Source organism: Schistocerca cancellata, chromosome 2 (genome assembly GCF_023864275.1).
Source record: "Schistocerca cancellata isolate TAMUIC-IGC-003103 chromosome 2, iqSchCanc2.1, whole genome shotgun sequence".
NCBI lineage: Eukaryota > Metazoa > Arthropoda > Insecta > Orthoptera > Acrididae > Schistocerca > Schistocerca cancellata.
This window is the reverse complement of record NC_064627.1, coordinates 846,011,728-846,025,977: the sequence shown is the minus strand read 5'-3', so window position 1 is coordinate 846,025,977 and position 14,250 is coordinate 846,011,728. Positions and strand designations below refer to the sequence as shown.

The 14,250-nt window shown below is 43.5% G+C and overlaps 1 protein-coding gene across 1 annotated transcript in view; it reads right to left on the bottom strand.

The window, feature by feature from the left end:
• The window catches only part of LOC126159238 (exostosin-3-like), a 300,080-nt gene extending 288,501 nt beyond the window's left edge, over positions 1-11,579 (bottom strand). The window contains exon 1 of the mRNA XM_049916501.1: positions 11,415-11,579. Within this exon, the coding sequence (XP_049772458.1) occupies positions 11,415-11,579 (165 nt within the window). The remainder of the gene's footprint in view (positions 1-11,414) is intronic.
• Between the last annotated feature and the right edge of the window lie 2,671 nt (positions 11,580-14,250).

Here is a 14,250-nt window from a genome sequence, read left to right as displayed (position 1 = left end):
ATTTACGTGTGCAACAATAAGAATGCAGTGGGAATGTATTCACATCTGTTGGACGAATGCTATGAAAACAAACACTCCAAACCGACATTTCACGTAAGTCACATGCAACGAAGATCTGTAACGCAACCATATGTGCGTGGCGTGCTTGTAATTATGTATTATTTATATTTTAGGACAATTAATCTGTAAAAAACACACCATATGTTATAAGGAAAGCGTGTAAACCGTCTGGAGATGAATCACAACGATTCGAAACCGGTAACGGTACCAGTTGAATAAAGGAACTTAAATTTGTGGCTCGTTTGTGTCCCAACACCATCAACATTTGTCTTCATATAACGGCCACGGTCTCCAACCATGCCATCATATGGCAAAATTGCAGCAATGTGTGACACTGTCTAGCATACAGTCGGTTTTTGCACAAAGATTTAATTGTTTGAAAGTAGTCAGTGTGATTGAGGAAAAATTAATTACTGATTGGAGAGAAAAGTTTTGGCCGAATTTTCGTAGACAGACATGAAGGGGAAAGTGGACATATAGGGTATCACATCTTCTGAACAAAACATGATACTAAAAAAAAAAGAAAAAAGAAAAAAAAACAGTGGATAAATATTTTATGAAATAATATGTCTAAAAAAAAGTCAGGGACGCTGCAAAACAGTAGACCGCGTGGCCTACATAATCCACCAGACGGATATCCTCCAGTATGCTATAAAACTGTAATTTACACACTGAACTTTAAATTCTCACCCGGCACCTCAGTTACTGTACATGATCCCCAGCACGTTCAAAGGACCGTCACATGTTTCTCTAATTTGAATTACATCTTATTTTGAAAAAAATTCAGTAAATCTGTAATCCAGGTAAGTTGTCCCTGATGCACTTCTCCGAGATATCCGGTGGCTGATACGATGTGTTATAAATCGTCGCATTCACCAATCGAGCTCAATGTTTTCAAGCTATTAAACAGTGGTACCAATAGATGAAACAACATCTGTCCTTGCACAGATCAGACCTATAACATGCAATTTATCATACTATTGTAATTGTTTAGTAAGCAGTTTGTGGTTTATCCACACGTTGTTTTCAATCGTGTTACTTCTGGGTAAGTTAAATCCCTATCCATAGTGCTTTAAGTGAGCTTTGTCACTCCCAGTTACGATTTAAATGTCAGATTGCGTTGTCAGTTGTTTATATATACTATCTGGGGGTGGGGGTCATTTATTTCTAAGCACAAACTCTGTTCATAATTTTGTACGATCTTCCGTGTGTAATTTGAAAAGAAGTGGCAGCTTACGACCAAAACTCTCGAGACTGCACTGTTCATACGATGAGAAAAACTCGTATGAGGGAAGACTCATCTCATATGGGTCCAAAGTATGGTTTTAGTTTCAGACAGATTTTCGTTTCTCGGGGAGTTTTGGTTCCAAGACGACTTACAATTTTCAAGAGGCTTTATGTTTCAATGGTTTAGTCTTCGAAAGTATTTCCATTTCAAGAAGAGCTTTTTAATAGTCTAAGTGGATTTTAATTTTCTACTTGCGTTATACTTCATTATTTTTGTACAGTTGTAGTAATTCTTATGCGACATAGAACCTCGGCTGGATTCTATTGCACATTAAATTTTACTACCGCTGCCAGCAGAAGCGCCCAATTGACGACAAGAGCGTTAATTTAGGGACGTGCTACAGCCAACCAAGGCGACCTATCATGAGTTCAAAGTGGGCCAGCATAGGAGAAAGGGCGCCCTGACAAAATGAAATGAAACAAGGGTTACAAGCTTTTTGGACACTGCGGAAATTTCCGCGACGAGATTTGCTGTCTCCGGTTCCTCGAGACTGAACGCTTCTCTCCCCGACCCAGCACGGTTTTAGAAAGCATCGCTCGTGCGAAGCTCAGACTGCCGTTTTCTCACACGATACCCTGCGAACAATACATGAAGGCAACAGGCAGATTCCATTTTCCTACATTTCCGAAAAGCATTTGCCACTGTGCTCCATTGCAGGCTGTTAACGAAGTACGAGCACACGGAGTGGATTCTCAGATACGTGACAGGCTGGAAGACTTCTTGCACACAACAGAACCGAGTACGTTGTCCTCGACTGCGAGTGTTCACAAGAGACGAGGGTACCGTCAGTAGTACCCTAGTGATGTGTGACGGTACCGCTGTTATCTTTTGAGTACATAAATGATCTGACGGACAGGGTGAGCAGCAATCGGCGGTTGTTTGCTGATGATGCTGTTGTATACGAGAAAGCGACGAAGATAAGTGACTGTAGGATACAAGAAGACTTAGAGAAAATTTCTAGCTGTTGTGATGAATGGCAGTTACCTCAAAGTGTCGTAAAAGGTAAGTTATTGGAGACAAGTAGGAATAACTATTCCGTAATGTTCTAGTACAATATCAGTAATATTTGTTTGGCGCAGTCACGTCGATTAAGTATTTAGACGTTACTTTGCAAACGATATGTAACAGAACGGGTGTATGGGCACTGCCGTGGGGAAGGCTAATGGTCGGCTTTGGTTTATTGGGAGCTCATCTGCAACGGAGAATACGTGTAGGTAACTCTTGCAAGCCGTTATTGAGTCTTGCTTGAATAGTTGGGATCCCTACCAGATCTGGTTAAGGGAAAACATTGAAGAAATTCAGAGGTAGGCTGCCATTTTTGTCACCAGAAATATCGATCAACACGTAACTGTTTGGGGAGTTGCTTTTGGAACTGAAATGGTAATTCATGGAGGGAAGACTATTCAGAAAAGTCAGAGGACCGCAATCTGAAGCGAACTGCAGAAATATGCTAATATCGCCATAGTACATTTCGCGTAAGCAGCGCGAAGGTAAGATGAAGGAGGTATCGTGCAGTGGAATGTAGATAGTCGTTTTTCTCTCATTAGTAATGGTACAAGTTACCCTCCGCCACGCGTCGTAGGGTGAATGACGGAGTATGTATGCAGATGTAGATGTAGAACTCCGGGGAATGATGACTAACAAATTATTTTTCTCAAACAAAGTAACCTTTTCCTGCATAATAATTATCGTGTTGATACTATGAACTGTCCTACTCGTTCCATATTGAATGATTGGTGAATATTGATCATCTTCGTATTTGCGTTCCACTGCCAATTTATAGGTGTTTTTCATTTTAATGTTGTATATAAAGTTGTTATATATGTCATACATGAACTTCATTGCCCTATCATTACACATCTACAGGGCACCATTCCATAATACTAGACTAATCTGGATTTTTTTCCTTCTGCGTTTCGCTTTCACTCTGAAGGAACTCGCCATCAAAATAATATAGACAACGGTTTGCTGCAGAAGTATAATACCCATAGATAGGCCATCCTCTCACTTAGGTCCGGATCGAGGGTTCCATTGGTTGAGGGTGGGAGGGGGGACGGCAGGGAGAGGACGATATCTCAAATTATTTTCTCTCTCTATATATATCTCTCTGTCTCCTTCCCCTGAAATAAATATCACTTTCCACCACAATCCCTCCCCCACCCACTCATTTAACTAGCCAAAGACGTTTGCGATTTTAGTAATAATAACTTTAGATGTACATAATGTTTTAATTTAATATAATAAATTATTCATTTAAAACAAATAGTTTAGTTTGCCGACCATGTTACAGTTCTGGGTGGAGATTTTAATTTACCAGATATAGACTGGGAGACTCAAAAGTTTGTAACGGGTGGTAGGGTCAAAGAATCCTGTGAAAGTTTTTTAAGTGCATTATCTGAAACCTACCTTGAGCAGTAAAACAGAGAACCCGCTAGTGGCGATAACTTATTAGACCTTCTGGTGACAAACTGACCCGAACTATTTGAAACAGTTAACTCAGAACAGGAAATCAGCCATCACAAAGCGGTCACTGCATCGATGATTTCAGCCGTAAATAGAAATATTAAAAGAGGTGGGAAGATTTTTCTGTTTAGCAAAAGTTACGAAAAGCAGATTTCAGAGTACTTGACAATTCAACACAAAAGTTTTATCTCAAGTACAGATAGTGTTGACGATCAGTGTACAAAGTTCAAAACCAACGTACAATATGCATTAGATGAGTAAATGCCAAGCAAGGTCGTAAGAGATGGAAAAGAGCCACCGTGGTACAACAACCGAGTTAGAAAACTGCCACGGAAGAAGAGGGAACTTCACAGCAACCATAAACATAGCCAAAGCCTTGCAGGCAAACAAAAATTACACGAAGTGAAATGTAGTACTAGGACGGCTATGCGAGAGGCTTTCAATGAATTCGAAAGTAAAGTTCTTTGTACTAACTTGGCAGAAAATTCTAAGAAATTTAGTCTTGAGTCACAGAAATAGGTGGATCAACACAAAATGTCCAGACACTCTGTGACCAAAATGGTACTGAAACAAAGGATGACAGACTAAAGGCCGAAATACTAAATGTCTTTTTCCAAAGGTGTTTCACAAAGGAATATTCCACAGTGGTTCCTTCTCTAGATTGTCGCACAGATGACAAAATGGTAGATATCGAAATAGATGACAGAGGGATAGAAAAACAATTAAAATCGCTCAAAAGAGGAAAGGCCGCTGGATCTGTTGGGATACTAGTTCGATTTTACACAGAATACGCGAAGGAACTTGCCCCCTTTCTTTCAGCGGTGTACCGTAGGTCTCTAGAAGAGCGTAGCGTTCCAAAATATTGGAAAAGGGCACAGGTCATCCCCGTTTTCAAAAAGGAACGTCGAACAGATGTGCAGAGCTATAGACCTATATCTCTAACGTGATCGTGTGAAACCCAGCTCGCGCTATCGGTGCACGAGACTCAGAGGGCCATAGACACGGGTTCCCAGGTAGATGCCGTGTTTCTTGACTTCCGCAAGACGTTTGATACAGTTCTCCACAGTCGTTTAATGAACAAAGTAAGAGCATATGGACTGTCAGACCAATTGTGTCATTGGATTGAACAGTTCCCAGATAACAGAACGCAGCATGTCATTCTCAATGGAGAGGAGTCTTCCGAAGTAAGAGTGATTTCAGCTGTGCTGCAGGGAGTGTAGTAGGACCGTTGCTAATCACAATATATATAAATGACCTTGTGGATAACATCGGAAGTTCACTGAGGCTTTTTGCGGATGATGCTGTAGTATATCAAGAGGTTGTGACACTGGAAAATTGTACTGAATTGCATGAGGATCTGCAACTAATTGACGCATGGTGCAGGGAATGGCAATTGAATCTCAATGTAGACAAGTGTAATGTGCTGCGAATACACAGAAAGAGAGATCCTTTATCATTTAGCTACAATATGGCAGGTCAGCAACTGGAAGCTGTTAATTCCATAAGTTATCTGGGAGTAGGCATTAGGAGTGATTGGAAATGGAATGACCATATAAAATTAATCGTCGGAAAAGCCGATGCCAGTCTGAGATCCATTGGAAGAATCCTAAGGAAATGCAATCCGAAAAAAAAGGAAGTAGGTTACAGTACGCTTGTTCGCCGACTGCTTGAATACTGCTCACCGGTGTGGGATCCGTACCAGATAGGTTTGATAGAAGAGATAGAGAAGATCCAACGGAGAGTAGCGCCCTTCGTTACAGGATCATTTAGTAATAGCGAAAGCGTTACGGAGATGATAGATGAACTCCAGTGGAAGACTCTGCAGGAGAGACGCTCAGTAGCTCGGTAGGGGCTTTTATTAAAGTTTCGAGAACATACCTTCACCGAAGAGTCAAGCAGTATATTGCTCCCTCCTACGTATATCTCGCGAAGATACCATGAGGATAAAATCAGTGAGATTAGAGCCCACACAGAGGCATACCGACAATCTTTCTTTCCACGAACAATACGAGAATGGAATAGAAGGGAGAACCGATGGAGTACCGTCCGCCATTTACCGTCAGGTGGCTTGCGGAGTGTGGATGTAGATGTAGATGCAGATGTAGATATCATATGTTTCATTAGCACTTAGTACATCTCGTTATCATGATGTCCCATAAATAGCAGTTGAGAAGAATACACCAGCTCAAAAACACACTTCTGAAAATTCGAGCAGTCTATGAGTCATGTGATTAGTGTACGAACTAAAACTGCAAGAAAGTCTGACAACTCTGATAACATCGTATTTTACGCGATACAAAATCGAGGTGAGAACTGAGCATCGTCAGTATAGACTAGACACTGTGACTATGGCCACTTGGGCGCGGCTCTGAGGTGAGATTGGGTAGATGATGGAGGGGGCGCGGGATCGGTCATGCCCTCCATCACACAGAACTGTTTCTTTCTTCGATTCGCACCTGCGACCTCGTTGTGGAGGGGTGGAGCTTAGCTCGAGTCCGTAACTGGGAAAGATGGAGTTGTTGCCACTGGCTGATTGACTGATTTTCTTTTTTCATTAGTCCAGTTTTATCATGAAACCCAAACTTTACAGTTGATACTGGGCAAGACAAAGAAAAGTCGTAATAATACATTGTATTAGCGAGTATTAAGGAAATTAAAATTAAGTACCTATTCTTAGATTTTAACGTTTGAGTAACTTTTTTGTCACATATTCCGAAATTCTTTTACAGCATAGAAACAGTGCTCTATTAGAAACGCCGTTAGATTAATTTTAAGTATTGGATATGTAGCAATTTTCATTTCCTATGGTATCTTGTTGGGTAATATATCACCGGAGATAATTATACTTCTCTGGAAGGCTGTTGTTCTGTGATATTTTTGGTGTATATTTCATTTCCCTAGTACAATAGTTTAGCACATTTGCTTTCAGTAGTAGTTTGCCAGTTTGAAAGAGGTAGTATCCAGTGAAAAAGATCGTTTGATAAATGAATAAGGTGTTCTGAATATTCAGAATACCGAACATAGTAAAATATGGCTTACAGGACCCCCTGTTTTTAAAGCCACAGATTATTCTTAGAGCTCTATTTTGGGTTATAAAAATCTTTAAGCTGTGAGTAGAGGATCCTTAGAAAATGATCCCATATCGAAGCAGTGAGTGGAACTGCACATAGTATGCCTGCAGTCCTGTAGTTCTGCTTGTCGTAGACTTTAATATTCTTCGACCACAGGACACGGATGAGAGTTTCCTAGGCAAGTTACTTATATGTGTCCCACTTAAAGTTCTGCAGAAAACACAGATCCAGGAACTTTGCATACACTTTCTACAGTATCATTTTTTAATCGTGATTGAGTTAACATTTGATTAGATGGAGGAAATAAAGGAAAATTGACACACTCAGCTTTTTCAGTACTGATAATGCGCTTGTTTTTAGTGTCACGGGTTCTTGGAAAGGATGGAGCTACGATGATTTTGGCAGAGCAGAAGAGACATGCGTCGATTAAGCTACAAAGCGTAGAACCAAATGCGGAACTACGTACAAATTCTTCTCTTTCCTTTCTGAGTGACGAACACATGTGCTCAATTTTATCCCCTCTGAGAGTGCGGAATTGGCCACGATTTTTATTCTTTATCCCAGAAACACGAATCGAAGCGCGCAAATTATACTAACGTTTGCACTTGGTTTCATCAGAAACTGCACGCGCTGATAACGTTGCTCGACTAACACTTGTAAGAGCGATAACGTGCGGTGTCCGGGAAATGGCCTTGGCGTGATGGAGTCATAGTCTTTTCCTGTTGTTATCTTATTAACGCCTTATCTTGTACTAAATTTTGTAAAAATCAATTGTAAATCAAGGACACGTGTTGCATAGCTTGTAATGTTTATCTAGAGCAAGAAAGTACAAGTCTTGTTTGCGAGTTAGGACGCTGTTAAGAATTTTGATTGTGTATTTGTGTATATCTTTGTGTATCGTTTACAAGTGTTACGTTCATTCGTTCGTTTATTCATTCAGCCATCTATCATGTTTCGCAAATCCGATTATGAAGGGGTCTGTCGGGGCAGCTCAGCGAGTCAGCTCGAACACGAAAAGGCGGAAGGAAGAACTGGACGCTGTGTCCCTAACGTATACTGAGAACCGAGAGCTAGTCTAGACGCACTGGCGGTCGTGCAAATTACTTCTAGCTTACTTTAACTATAAGTATTACAAGGGAAACTAAACTTTGAAAAAGCACGCTACTCTTTACTCTGTGGTGCTCTGCTTCTGTTGTTATGTAATGGTTAAAACAGAGCATTTATATAGCTCTACGCAGAATGACGTCGGCTGCCTATGTACTGCATGGCGAAGCGGCCGTGCGGTTCTAGGCGCTGCAGTCTGGAACCGCGAGACCGCTACGGTCGCAGGTTCGAATCCTGCCTCGGGCATGGATGTGTGTGATGTCCTTAGGTTAGTTAGGTTTAACTAGTTCTAAGTTCTAGGGGACTAATGACCTCAGAAGTTGAGTCCCATAATGCTCTGAGCCAATTTGCCCATGTACTGGCAAAGCCAAGCTCTCTCCAACACATGTATTAGGCATACGACGAACTTCCACCACCGACTATCTATCCTCCTGGCGTTTATCATAGCTCATACACCATACACATACACAATAAGCACTAAAATACTCGTAGAACATTTGTGTGTTCTATAATACCGCCATTCTGAATGTAATTTGCAATTTATACCCCTACGATTACGCACTATACGCATAGTTTGCAAACCAGTGTGCTATGCATGGCAGAGTGAACTTAGCATTGTATCTCATGTTAGCGTTTCTTTCCGTTCCAGTGACTGGAACAACGATTGCTTACGTGCCTCTGAGGGTGCTGCAAGTTAGACCGACTCTGTCTTCCTGTAGGCAGCAATACGTATGGCGCTCTGCAAGCCTCATTTAACAGCGGCTCTTGAAATGTGACGAGTCGACTTTTGCAGAATGTTTGGCGTCTGTCTCTAAGAGTCCGCCGGTTTCAGTTTCTCACCGAATCTACCATGCTCTTCTGTTTGTGGAACAGTGACCACTCGTGAGGTCATTCTCTGTATGAGTCCACTATACCCCGTCTGTCTTACCAGATAAGCGTGGCACACAGCTGGACACCGCTCCAGAGCGAAAAGTGCGAGTAACTTGTAGCAGACCGACTGCATTTTCGCATCTTACCAGTGAAGCCAGATCTGACACGCGTTACCTACAACACGGCGTTCCTGTGACCGTGCTACTTCAGATCCCGACACACTGTTACATGTAGGAGTTTGTTTGAGTTGGGGAATCGTAATTGTCGATCACCGATTTCAACGTCATGGGACACTACAGCGTTTTTTTTTTCGATTTGTGAGAAATTTAGCGTATCTGGGCTTCTAAAGCAATTTGTCTATCTTACATCCACATCATACTCCGACAGCCACATAACGGTGTGTGGTGGGGGGTACTTCAGCTGCCACAAAGTGATCCCCCCCCCTCATCTCTTCTATTCCTTCTATTCCACTCGCAAAATGCGGGGGGGGGGGGGGGGGGGGAGGATGATTGTCGGTAGACCTATGTATCAGCTCCAACTTTCGAATTTTCCTCCGTGGTCGTTTCGCGAGATGTGAGTGGGAGGAAGTAATATGATACGATATGGCAGCGCCTGTGTTGTTAAGAAGTACGAAGCAATGTTCCTTCTGATACTGAAGCACTTCCTTGCGATACTCCAGAAATAACAGTTACATTTGTCAATTTTGTTCCGTTAAAAGCAAAGTATCGAAAGCAGTCGCAAATCTGGTCGGATACTCGCTAACGTGTTAGTTTGTTCACTAAACGGCAGTGCGGGACGGCGTCAGATGCCTTCCTGAAGTCAAGCCGGCCGTGGTGGCCGAGCGGTTCTAGGCGCTTCAGTCCGGAACCGCGCTACTGCTACGGTCACAGGTTCGAATCCTGCCTCGGGCATGGATGTGTGTGATGTCCTTAAGTTAGTTAGGTTTAAATAGTTCTAAGTTCTAGGGGACTGATGACTTCAGATGTTAAGTCCCATAGTGCTCAGAGCCATTTGAACCATTTTTTTGCTCAGAGCCTTCCTGAAGTCAACCTGAGAAGCGTCGTCTACAGCGCTGTGGATCTCATGGAAGAACAAAGCGAGCTGAGTTTCGCAAGACCTCTGCCTGCGAAATGCATGTCGATTTTTTAGTTTTTATAGAGGGGGTTTTCGCTCTCCAAGAACGTCGTAACGCATGAGCGTAAAACATGTTGCATAATTCCACAACAGGCTGAAGTTAACGTAAAAGCCTATACCTGTGTACATCCGATCTACGATCCTTCTCGAAAACAAGAATTACCTGCGCTTTTTCCAGTCGCTAGGTAACTTTCGGTGCTCCATCGATCTACTATAGACTGCTTCTAGAAGGGGAGCAAGTTCTTCCGCATAATCTTTGTGTAACAGAATGTTACAGGTGTCTCGTACTGTCCCGATGCCTGAGCACTAATAAGCGATTGTAGTTGCTCTTGTATTCCGCGATCCGTTATCTCAGTATGTGCCATTTCGGCGTCTTTACGATGACTAAAAGGAGGGGCTGTGTTACGACCTTTCGTAGTGCAATGATTTCGTAAGAGAGAATTCAGTTCTTGGCCTTCGCTGTCTATTATCTTCCGTTTCGGTGCCAGTATGCTCACTGGGTGAGTGAGTAGAGGATTTCGAACCGCTTACTAATTCTACAAAAGACCGAAACCTGTTCCAGGTTTTTCTCAGAGTGGTTGACAAAATTTCACTTAAAAACTTGTTGAACACCTTCTGATTGTTCACCTGGCGCTCATCTTTGCGAGAACTGAATCAACATTTCTGCAACGTTTTCATCAGACATTACATCAGTATAGCTAACTGCATCATCTGCTAGACACCTGAGGTTAACACCGTTATTGTCTGGGAGGTCGTTAATATGCGACAGGAACTGCGATGGCCACGACACACTTTGTTAGAGCACGCCTGAAGTCACACCTGTCAATGACTCAACATCCAACAAAACGTGTTGCTTCCTCCATAACAACAAATCTCGAATCAAGTCACAAATTTCACTCGATACGCTCGTAGTTTTGTCAATAAATGTCAGTGTGGTGCCGAGTGAAATCCCTTTAGTAAGTCAAGAAATACTAGTTGAGTTGTATTTTTCGTAAGAGATGTACGTTAAAACTGTAGCAGACAAGTTCTTCTCAAGAGTATCTGCAACTGTATTGATAATTGAAATCATTCACATTTATTCTTCAGTCTCAGATGCACACTTTTAATTACGTGGCATGTTTCGATCAGTCTCAATCATCTTCAGATAGAAGTAGTAGCGTCAGCAACTCGTCTCGTCTATTCAGAACGTCTTATCAGAAAAATAACACTACTTAAATCAGACGATGATCGAGAGTGATCGAAACACGTCATATACTTCAGAATATGAATCGAAGATTGAAGAATAAATGAGAGTTATTATTTAGAAGTATGTTAAATACGGGGATAATGTAGACCTCGGGATACGGTCCATGTCTGTCTGTGTGTCCTCACAACCGAGATTTGGACCTTTGCACTACCACGTTAGAGAGTGGGCACTGTCCTACCTGCAAGACAGGGTCGCTCCACGTAGAGCCGAAACCGTAGTAGACGCACAGCAGCAGCAGCAGCGCGCCGGCGGCGAGCACCCAACGAGACGGCAGCCGGAGGCGGCGCTGCGCCTGGGGGCGGTGGTGGGGGCGGAGGTCGCGCTGCGGCCCGCCGGGCTCCATGGCGGCGACTGCGCGGCCAGCTCGCCCTGCCTCCGTATCACCTGCCGCCCCTTATCGCCACCTGCTACTCCTTATCACCTGCTGCCCGCTTATCATCCGCTTCGGGTACACTTGCGGCATCGCGATGGGACCACAGCTGCACTCAGGCTGTGACGCGTCATACAGGACAGAGGGCGCACGGCGTTTGTCCCTGACCGCGTCCAGCAGCAGACCGATTCGCCGAGCGGCACCCTCGCGCAGTCCTGACCGCCATTCGCTTGTAGGCTTTGGCGGCCAATAATGCGCGACCGAGAAAGCCACAATATTGTTGAGCCTTATTTACGAACGGCACGTGTCAGTTTGTACTCCGCTTCGTAGCGCACATAGCGGCGATCGCTGATACAGAACTCGCAATGAAACTGACATTTTGACGTGATGCAAAAATAAAAGTAAGAGGAAGCGGCGACGAGTTGCACAGGCGTTCTACACACAATCATATACCGGGTGATCAAAAAGTCAGCATAAATTTGAAAACTGAATAAATCACGGAATAATGTAGATGGAGAGGTACAAATTGACACACATGGTTGGAATGACATGGGGTTTCATTAGAACCAAAAAAATACAAAAGTTCAAAAAAATCCGACAGCAATTATTAGCATAACAAAGTAAGACAAAGCAAAGATGATGTTCTTTACTGGAAATGCTCAATATGTTCACCATCATTCCTCAACAACAGCTGTAGTCGAGGAATAATGTTCTGAACAGCACTGTAAAGCATGTCCGGAGTTATGGTGAGGCATTGGCGTCGGATGTTGTCTTTCAGCATCCCTAGAGATGTCGGTCGATCACGATACACTTGCGACTTCAGGTAACCCCAAAGCCAATAATCACACAGACTGAGGTCTGGGGACCTGGGAGGCCAAGCACGACGAAAGTGGCGGCTGAGCACACGATCATCGCCAAACGACGCGCCCAAGAGATCTTGCACGCGTCTAGCAATATGGGGTGGAGCGCCATCCTGCATAAACATCGTACGTTCCAGCAGGTGTTTATCAGCCAGGCTGGGGATGATGGGATTCTGTAACATATCGGTAGCAGTTACAAAACCAGAATCACGCATTTCCTCGAAGAAAAAAGGCCCGATAACGGTAGATGTGGTAAATCCAACACATACACCGTGACTTTTTCGTCGTGCAATGAAGTTTCCACGACAGTTCTAGGATTTTCGGTAGCCCAAATTCTGCAGTTGTGGGCGTTGACAGACCCCCGGGGCGTGAAATGAGCTTCGTCGGTCCACAACACGTCACTCAACCAATCGTCATCTTCCGCCATCTTTTGAAACGCCCACACCGCAAATGCCCTCCGCTTCACTAAATCACCAGGTACCAGTTCATGATGCCGATGGAGTTTGTACGGATAGCACCGGAGGGTACTCCTCAGTACCAACCAAACAGTACTGCATGGAATCCCGGTGCGACGTTCGACAGCACGAGCGCTGACTTCCCCGTGCACAGACGAACCCGCTACAGTCTCCATTTCTTCCTGAACTGTCTCAGCAGCATTACGCCTTGTGCTCGGTCGGCCACTACGGAGTCTATCGTCCAAACAACCCGTGGCTTCGAACTTCGAAATCATTCTCGCCACAGCTGCATTTGTCAACGGACCTTTACCCGTTCGAATGCCCTTCCTATGGCGATAGGATCGTAACGCTGAACTAGCAGATTCCCCATTCTGATAATACAGCTTCACTAAAAGCGCCTTTTCGGGTAACGTCAACGTGCTGCAACTGCTGGTGCATCTCTCATTACAGCTCCTTTTATACTCGATTGTCATGCGCAGTCACTGACGTTTGGCTGTCCAGCGCCATCTGTCGGACATTTTGTGAACTTTTTTTGTTCTAATAAAACTCCATGTCATTCCAAGCATGTGTGTCAATTTTCACCTCTCTATCTACATTATTCTGTGGTTTGTTAAGCTTTCAAATTTATACTGATTTTTTGATCACCCGGTATTTACATCTACAGCTACATCCCTCTGCCAGGCACTTTATTGTGAATGGCAGAATAATCACGTAGATGTAGATGTAGATCTACAGCGACACTTTGTAAATCATACGTAAGTGCCTGGCAGAGGGTCTATCGAACTACCTTCACTCTAATTTTCTATTATTCCTGTTTTGAACAGCTAGCGGGAAAAGCGAACAACTATATGTCTGGTACAGAAGTATGAAACCGTAATTAGGTTGCAATAACTATACGTCTGTAGTCTGAAACCTATAAACAATATTTTATTCAAAATAATGTCCATCACTATTCATACATTTCTCCAACCTCTGTGGTAGGACCGAGCGGGTGGCGCAGTGGTTAGCGCACTGGATTCGCGTTCGGGAGAGCGGCCGTTCAATCACCAAACCTCTCTGGGAGGCTATGAATGCCAAGCAAAAAAAAAAAAGTTCTTATTTTAAAGCGAAGCAGTCAGTGAGCCAGTTTCCTACATTTTCGTAAGAACTGAAGCCTATTCAGCCGTATTGTGTCCCAGTGATGCAAACAGATGACAATCGGACGGAGACAAGTCTGCAGAAAAAGCTGCACGCCCAAGTATTTTCCAACTCAACGCCTCGATCTTTACCCTGACCCGTGTTGCTGTGTATGATGGGGTGTTATCGTGGAGCAATATGACTTGTTGTTCC